Source organism: Belonocnema kinseyi, chromosome 8, assembly GCF_010883055.1.
Source record: "Belonocnema kinseyi isolate 2016_QV_RU_SX_M_011 chromosome 8, B_treatae_v1, whole genome shotgun sequence".
Lineage (NCBI taxonomy): Eukaryota > Metazoa > Arthropoda > Insecta > Hymenoptera > Cynipidae > Belonocnema > Belonocnema kinseyi.
Genome location: NC_046664.1, coordinates 17,434,059 through 17,443,747, shown reverse-complemented (window position 1 = coordinate 17,443,747; position 9,689 = coordinate 17,434,059). Strand labels below are relative to the sequence as shown.

Here is a 9,689-nt window from a genome sequence, read left to right as displayed (position 1 = left end):
TTTATTTACAAAAAAAGTTCTTAGGTTCAAAAAAACATTCAGTGAACTGAAAAACTGTGGTCGGTAATATAGGTATTTAGCTGTGTCACATGCCCTTAAATGGGTACTGTAATGACTGAAGTTTCGAAAGTAGGATACAAGAAATTAAGAATAGATCATACTTAAAAAATATTTTAAATACAATTTTCGGTGTAAATATTATTTATTTTTTTACTTTGAAATGTCCATCCTGTTTAGGAACGAAAAGTATTTCTAACATAAGATTTGGTTAGTCAAATTGATCGTCCGATCGAAGTCTGGGTTGTTGATAGTAAAATGGAATTTTCTATTACAACTGATCATTAATACTAAAATGGGAATCTTGGATTAAAATTGTAAAAAATTATTTTGGACCCTATTTTTATATTTATTTAACCAAAAACTGTTCCCTATTGCTAGAAGCACATAAAAGATTTAAAAAATTCTTTTTACAAAAAGTAAAATAATCCCTGTGCTGAAAATCTTTTTCCTTATTTTTTTTTTAGCCCAAAGCATCAGTTGTTATAGGTGCGAAAGCACAAATAGTTCAAATCCATTTCAATGCAACGAATTTATGAGAGATGACGTCGACTTGACCCCACAATCGTGCGATGATGTTTTCGATGCCCAATATTGTGTGAAACGCGTTGGACGTTTCGAGGGTAAAAAATTTTTTCGATAATCAACTCAATTGGCATTAAAAAAGTCAAATAATTTATTAACTCGACTAACCTGGTTTCGGAGAATTTATATTTTTATTATAAACTATATTCTGGTGATTGCGAGGGAAGGCAAATATGGACAATGGCTTTGAGTGAATGAAAAACATTAATTTAATCATTTAATTCCAGGTGGAGATGGGCTCGAATTATTTATTTCGCTAATTTATAAAAAGCGAATGTTGAAAATGCTTTTACTAACCACTAATTTGTATTATTTTTTATATCCATAAACGTTTTTTATTTAGTTCGAAATAAATTTTTAATTCGTTTATAATATTGAAATTTGTTTGGATGAATCTATAGAAGAATATGTTGTTGAATATAAATTGTTTGTTTTGATTTTAACCAATAAAAAATGAAGTACTCAATATAAGTTAGAAATAATTTTTTTCTTTGGAAGTGTATCTGCATGAATATTGCATTTATATATTGGATAACATAAATAATTTTTACTAAAAAATTCATCTGGTTAAAGCTCTTATAATTAGGGCTCAGTGATAATTAATATTATTACAGACTTGACAACACAAATTTTTTCAGAATAAGCGAAATAGGATGATTTTTCACGAAAATAAGAGATTATTGGTGAAAAATTTCTTTTAAATAAAATTAATTTAGGGACCATCTTGAAGTCAACATTAAACGTTTTTAATTCCTGAGATTTTCAAGTAGAAATATATTGTATTTTCAACTTTAAACTACGAATTTTCCGCAAAAAAGTAGAGTTGTTACGCTGCAAAGTCAAATTTTGTAGCAAACAGTTGACTTTCCAACTTGAAAAGATAAATTTTCAAAGAAAAAGATCATTAAAAAAAATGAAATTTGAGTCAAAAAAGATGAATTTGCAACCAAATGGTCGAATTTTCAAACAAAAAAGATTGGCTTTCAACCACACAGTTATATTTTCAACGAAAAAGATGAATTTTCGAATCAAAAGGAATAACATTTTAGAAGAAAGTTGGTTGATTTCTCGATCAAAGAAGATGACTTTAACAAAATAATTGGATTATCAACCAAATAATTATATTTTTAACCCACTAGTTCAATGCATATGAATTTTTTTCAATCCAAAAGAACGAATTTTCTATCAAAAAAGACAAAAGTTGAAGAAAAAATTTAATTCTCAACTAAAGGAAGATAAATTTAAGACCAAAAAGGGGAAAAGTTAAATTTTCAGTTAAAAAATTCATTTTCAACACAAAAAAGACGAATTTTTATTGGAGGGTTGAATTTTCATCAATGAAAGATTTTTCAGTCGATAGAGAGAAAAAAAATTTCGCCCACGATGCTTAATTTTCAAGCAAAAAACATCAATTTTCAAGAAAACAGTTTACATTTTAACTAAAAACCATAAATCTTTACACAAAAATGGAATAGCTAATTCAGTTTTAAAAAAAAAAAGAATTTTCACACCAACAAAAAAATAATTTTTTTTCTTACGAAACAAATAAATGTTGAACAAAATAGTTGAATCCTGAACCAAAACAGGTAAATTTTCATTAAAAGAGTTGTATTTTCTACTAAGAAATATTTTTTAGTCAATAAAGAAAAAAGTTTGATCTTTCAGAACAAAAATTCGTTTTCAACCAAGAAAGATACTGAAAAATATAAATTTTCAACCAAAAATAGAATAGTTAATTTTTCACTTAAAAAAATTAATTTTCAACCAAAGAAAGATTTTTAAGTCAAAGCAGAATAAAAATTTCGTCACAAATGTTTCATTTTCAAACCAGAAAGACGAATTTGATAGAAGACGTTGAATTTCTGAAACAAAAGTGAATTTTCAACCAAAAAAATATGGATTTTCGGTTTAAAAGGACGAATCTTGCTATCTAAAAAAATGAATGTTTAGGAGAACCGTTTAATTTTTCAATTAAAAATATCAATCTTATACCAAAAATGGAATAGTTACATTTTCATTTTTAAATGAATTTTTAACAATAATAAAAAACAAATTTGCAACAAAATAGTTCAGTTTTTGATCAAAGAAATGAATCATCATCCAAAAGGAAAAAAATCTTCAACCGAGAAGATTGATGTTCTACTAAACAGATGATTTTTTAACTAAATGGTTGAATCCTCAACCAAAACCGGGTAATTTTCCATCCAAACAGGGACATTTTTAACCACAAAATATACATTTCTAAAAAAAAAAAAATTAGTTTCAAAATAAAAAGATGAATTTTCAACCGAATAAGATGTATTTCCAATGAAACAGTTGAATTTTAAACGACAAAGGATGAAGTTTTAACAAAAGATGTAGTTGAATTTTCAATTAAATAGTAGAATTTTGAACCAAAATAGGTGAATTCTGAACCTAAACATTATAATAAGAAACTTTTCAATCGAAAAGAATTATTTTTAAATTGAAAAAGAGTTAGAATTGCTTATTGGGTTCTATTAAATCAGTTCGCATTTTAGCGAAAAAAACAAGACAAACATTTTTTTGGAAACCAGCCGGAAAAAGAGAAATTTAAAAAGAAAGGGGGAGGATATGAGAAAAGGTGTCAAGTCTGCAATTATATTTAATTTCGCGTATTATTTTAAATGTAACTCAATTAAGATGGTAATACACTCAACTCCCGATATAAGAACGATTTGGAGCATGGCTTGCAGTGGCCTTGATCCTAAATCGGGAGAATCGAAACGCAAACAGGCAAGGCAGCATGAATCATTTATGTTGAATTCGGGCGCATGACGCAACTTGATGCAACTAATACGCTGAGTTTGCATCGTAAACCGGGGGTTCTTATATCGGGAGTTAAGTGTAAATTGAATGGGAAAAAATACCTGTAATAGGTATTTGGCTATAATAATTGCATGTGGTTTTGCTAACTAACATTTTTTCAACTCCTTGGAGGGCTGGCACTCAAATGCTATCAGTGTGCATCTGCAACCCAATGGGAATGCGGAGATGGAAATTTGGTGGTGGAAGCACTCCAACCGCAAAGTTGCGATCATGTCTTCGAGGCGCAATACTGCATTAAATCATTCGGAACTTATGGAGGTCTATATGATTGTCAATAAAAAAAACGGGACGTGTCGAAAATAAAAATTTTGGAAATTAAAATCAAAATAAGTCCAAATTTAAATTCTTCGAACATTTAAATTTCACTACAAAATTCTTATCGAGGATCGAATTTTAATCGTGAAATATATTTAACCTCGAATATTTAATGAAATGGATAATAAAATTCTAAATTAAAATTTTTTATTATCAAATGTATTTATTTACTTGAACCAAAAAATATGACTTTTTTACGATAAAAATGAACTTTTAATCCAAAAGAATAAATTTTCAACTAAATAATAAAATTTTTATCAAAATAGTTGAATATCCCTTTTAAGACCTTTAAGATTGTGGTAATTTAATCGATGATTCTTTTTTTTTTATTCATTTCAAAAAATGTCGGAGACTGGACTTTTTTCTTTAAATTTCGAGTAAATCAAAACTTAAATTTTTCTTTGACTTCCAAAAATTTCATTTAACTACCAAATTATTGGAAATTGACAACAAAAAATAAGAATTTAAAGATCAAATTCGGGCCACTCACTCTCCATTCAAATTTAAAAAAAAATAATACGAGGAAATAAAAAAAAGAAGATTTATAGTTTTCCTTCTCTTCCTTTCCTCTTTTTTTCTATTTTTAATTTAAAGTATAATTAAATTTTGGATTTATTCGAAATTAAAAAAAAAGAATGAGAGGAAAAAAGAAGAAAGGGGATTTAGAAATTGCCTTCTTTTCTTTCGATTTTTTACATTTCAGGTTTTTATGTTAAATTGAGACCTTTTGCGATTGTGTTGTGTAAAATTAATCGATGATTCTCGTTTTTGTATTAATTTCAAAAAATGTCGGAAATTCTCATAATAGAATCATTTTTTATTATGTTGACATTGCAACTGATCAATTTCAAAAATATTTTGTGAATTGATCATTATTTAATTACGCTTTAAGTAAATACTTAAAGCACCTATTGGCAAGAATAATTTTCAATTTTCTCCATGGACTTTTTTCATTAAATTTCGAACAAATGAAACTATCAAATTTGGCCAGCACATTCTTCGTTCAAATTAAAAAAAAAAATCATTACGAGAAAAGAAAAGAAAATTTCGAGTTTGCCTTTCCTTCTTTCCACATTTTTTTCCATTTGAAATTTTTTATTTTAATAGAAAAATTGAAGAGTATTGTCTGAATTTATTATTTGGTTTCTTATTTTTCTTTTTAATTTTCAAGAATTTCGGGTTAAAAAAATAGGAGAGGAAAAAAGAAGGAACGGGATTTGGAGGTTTCCTTGTCTTTCTTTCGACTTTTTTAATTTTTTGTTTTTATTTCAATTCAGATCTTACGAATGTGTTGCCCAAATTAAATCGTTGATCAGGGTGGCCGTCTTAATCGAAGAAAAAAATTCCCGGTCATTTCACGGGTTTTTCCCGGCTAGCAAACATTTTTCAGAGTCAATGAAATTTTAAAAATTGAACTCTATTCTAAACATTTTTCCTTTTAAAGTAATAAACAATAAACAACAAATTAAATTTATACGTATGAAATGGAAGGAACTAATACTATTCAATTGAACAATTTTAAATGAAATATAGATAAACTGCAAAATTTAGAACTTTTATAAATGATGGAGTTGAAAGATTTAGATTAAATTCCAAAAATATAAATCCACGCTAACATTTTCAATACTCTAAATTAAAGAATCAAAGCAATCAACTTTAAAAAATATTTATTTAATCATTTGAAGCTAGACAAGTTAAAAATTTTTTTTTTTTAACTTCACAGTTTTTAATTTTAAAACATTTTATTTCAAAATATTGAGAAATCTAGAAATGGGTTTATATTTTTTCAAATTTAAAATCATTTTTGAAATTTTTCCGAAACGTTTAAATATATTTTTAACGAATTGAATTTTTCCTACAACTTTTAGAAAATCCTGCAGATTAAAAAAATTCTTAAAATTTGAATTTATAAATAACAATAGGAACATTTATTATTTGTAGAAAAAATTAAGAATAATTTTAAGAGATATTTAGAAGTTTGAAAAGTATTAAAATTAAATTTAGAACTTGAAATGATTTCAAATCATTTAAACGAAGTTTGTGACCCAAAAAAATTGGGCCATTCGTACAGAAATTTTGGTGCAAATACCCAAAGCCTAATTTAAAACCAAATGCATATTTTTGCAGATTTCAATCAAAAAATGTAGAAACTTTTTAAGAATTGTGAAAGGCTCAAAAAAAGAAAAACATTTTCTTAAGATTCCTAGGAAAATTGAAAATGATTTTTCATTTTGAAAAATTATTGTAACAGAAAATTTGAAAAGATTTTAAGAGATTTCCAAAATAATCAAAGTAGAACCTGGAAGATTTGAAGGATTTTTTTTAATTTGCAGGATTTCCTAAAGTTGTAGAAAAATCGGTTAATTTTAAAATGTATTTATAAGTTCCACACAAAAATTTAAATACACTTCTTTTCAATTACTTGAACACATTTCAAGTTTTTAATTAACTTTGAATCTTTTTGAAACTACGAAAAATCTCTAGAAATTACTCAAAATTGGTTAAAATAATAAGTGTTCAATTGCTATTTATAGGTCAAAATTTAACAATTTCACTTACAAATTAAACATTTTTAAACAGAACAATTCAAATTGTATTCAACTGTATTCAATTTACTCGTCTTAAATTACAAGTGAAATTTTTAATGGCTAAGAAAACTAATAAAAACAATATATTAATTAATTAAATTTAATATAAAGGAAGACCTAAAAATTTAAATTAAAAATATTTTATTGATGAATCATTAAAATTGTTATTTAAAAATAAAATACCGGAATAAATAATATTATTTACAAGACTGTTAAAATCAAACTTGGGAAAATTTTTCTTCTGAAAATTCGAAAAATTCCCAGTCAAGAAATAAATTCACTGTAATTTTCCGGACTCAGAAAATTCCCTGTTTCCCGGTCCAGCGGCCACCCTGGCTGATTTTCGTTTTTGTTTAATTCTAAAAAATTTCGTAGTTAAATGTCGAAAATTTTCATAATAGAATCAATTTTGATTATGCGGACATAGACAATGATTAATTAAAAAAATATTTAGTGAATTTTTAACTATTTCATTACCCCCTAAATATATCCTTTCAGCTCACATTGGAAAAAATTATTTTTGATCAATTTTTCTCTGCGCTTTTTTTAAATTCCAAATAAATCAAATTTCAAATTCTTCAATATTGGTCAACATGCAAATTGGACTAGGAAATTCATGAAAATTAAAAAAAAACCCTTTCTTCCATTTTATTTTGTGTCTTCAATTTGAATGGAAATAATTAAGAGTATGTTTTCCAAATTTGATCTTTGGATTCTTGTATTCTTTTTCAATTTTCGATAGTTTCTTAGTTGAATATAAATTTTGGATATTAAATTAGAATTTAAGTTTGGATTTATTCTTAAAAGAAAACAAAAAAAAAGACAAGAGGAAAAAAGAAGGAAGGATATTTGGAGGTTGTCATATTTTCTTTCGGCTTTTCAAATTTTCTTTTCTTGGTTTAAATGAAGATCTTTATGAGTGTATTATCAAAATTTAATCTTCGATTCTTGTTTTTTCTCCATTTAAATTTTTTCTTTTAGCTAAGAACTTTGAAAATTAAAAAAATTAAGAACTCAGCGATAAAATTTGGAAAACACACTCAAATGTGCCCGCTAAAAAAAAATAAAGAGGAAATAAAAAATAAAATTTAGAGGTTGCCTTTTTTTCCTCTTTTTTTTTTAAATTATTTTTCTAAATTTCCAAGAATTCCCTAGTAAATGTCGAACATTGTCATAATATGTCATTTTTAATTATTCTGACATTGCAAAATATCAATTAAACAAATTTTTTGTTATTAATTTATAACTATTTAATTATCCTATAAAATAAATCAGCAGACATCGGAAAAAATAATTTTTGATCGTCGTCAGATCATTTTCAGGGCTTTTTTCAAATTCCGAATAAATCGAAATTAAACTTCTTCTTTAACCTTCAAAATTCAAATCTAACTACGAAATTTTTGAGAATTAAAAAAAAAACAAGAATCCAACTAATAAATTCGGAAAAGCAGATTTATAAATGTCTTTAAAAAAATGAAGAAAGGGAATTTTGAAGGTTGCAAAAATTTCGTAGCTAAATGTCGATAATTCTTATAATAGAATCATTTTTAATTATACTGGCATTGCAAATGATCAATTAAAAAAAAATTGGTGCATTTATAACTGTTTAATTATCCTAAAAAATAAATTCTTTTACCGCACATTGAAAAAAAGTATTTTTTTATCCTCGTGACAGAATTCTCTATTTTCTCATATTTAAACAAAAACAATGTTGCTGATTTTTCGAAAGAACCTCAAAATTTCTGAAAATTTACAAATTTGTATAATTTTCATTTCTTTAAATTTAACGTGAAACTTATTTGAAAGAAAAGAAGAAATTAAAAAATTACAAAAATCAAGATGATTTCGTTTATTGTTGATTGACAAACTTTGGAAATTGTTTTCAAAACATTATTGAAAGACACGTCCCGATTGCTCCAATACGCTTATTTTTCTTTTTTTCTGCACTTTGACTATAATTAAGCATGTATCTTTAAGTCACTTACCATAATGAATCCTTCAAAATCCGAGTAAATTTTCTTATTTCTTTCAAACTTCTCAAAAAAGCGGTTACCGTTACAAAAACCTAACCAAACTTTTAACGAAAATGGACAATTTCGTACCGAAATTTTTCTACTCAACATGCCTGTGTTTGACATTTCCTTTTTTTTTTTTAATTAAATGTTGTAAGGCAAATGCATGACATAGCCGAGTACGATTATTTGCACAATTTACATTTAAAAAATTACAAATTTTGCAGGTGGAATCGGCACGAAACGAGAATGCTCGTCAAAACATCTCGGAACTTACTGTGACTACGTGAAACAACCTGGTGACAAATTAACTTACCGGACCTGCATTTACACCTGCTCAGGAGACGGTTGCAATCCAGCGTCGAAATCGTTACCAAATACAATATTTTTTCTTTTTAGCAGTATTTTCCTCACTTTTGTTTCATCATTTCGAAGATGAATTACAAATTTTAGGAAATAGATTAACTCGTTAACTGACTAGGGTAGTTGACATAAAGCGCGCGAACGAAATTTAAAATTGAAATGTTCAGTTTAAAGTTTCGTCAAATTCTACAATTGTATCCAAAGGACCATCCATAAATAGTATATAACGTTCATTTTTTAGTCATTTTATGATAAAATATTGTAACAATATCCACAAAAACAAAGTTTTTTTTTAACATAATTTTTTATTTCAAGAGATTTCGTATTATTTTGATGAAATTTCAAAGAAAAGATTACAAGGAATTTCAGAAAATTTTCAAATATTTCAATGAATTTCATGGGATTTGATCAGATTTTCGAGGTTTTTAATCATTTTAAAGGCTTTCAATAAGATATTTAAATGAATTTTCAAGAATCTCGAAGGATTTCATAATATTTTAATTAAACTTCATTTAATTTATTCATAAAAATTAAGAAATTTCAGAGGATCTTCTAAATTTGAATGGATTTTAAAATATTTGAAGGTGCTTAAAAAAAATTTATTTTGAAATATTTAAAAATATTCCAAGGAATTTTAGAAGATTTAAAAATGTTTCAAAGAATTTTTAAGGAATTTCCACGAATTTTACGGGATTTAATCAGATTTCCTAGAATTTTAGCAGATAATTCCAAAGGATTTTAATTCAAATTGAATAACATTTTAAGGGATTTCAATGGATAATATAAAATTTGAATAAAATTTCAAATAATTTATTCATAAGAATTGAGGGATTTGAAAAGATTTTCCAATATTCAAGGAATTTCGAACAATTGAAAATATTTCATGGTATATTAAAGAATTTCAGAGTATTTAAAAAAATTC

General features: G+C 25.9%; 1 protein-coding gene across 1 annotated transcript in view; it reads left to right on the top strand.

Moving 5' to 3' along the window:
• The window catches only part of LOC117178049, a 19,573-nt gene extending 10,393 nt beyond the window's left edge, over positions 1–9,180 (top strand). Inside the window, exons 2-4 of the mRNA XM_033369256.1 lie at positions 525–680; positions 3,601–3,747; positions 8,632–9,180. Coding sequence (XP_033225147.1) covers positions 525–680; positions 3,601–3,747; positions 8,632–8,843 — 515 coding nt within the window. The 3' untranslated portion in view covers positions 8,844–9,180. The remainder of the gene's footprint in view (positions 1–524; positions 681–3,600; positions 3,748–8,631) is intronic.
• Positions 9,181–9,689: the final 509 nt, after the last annotated feature.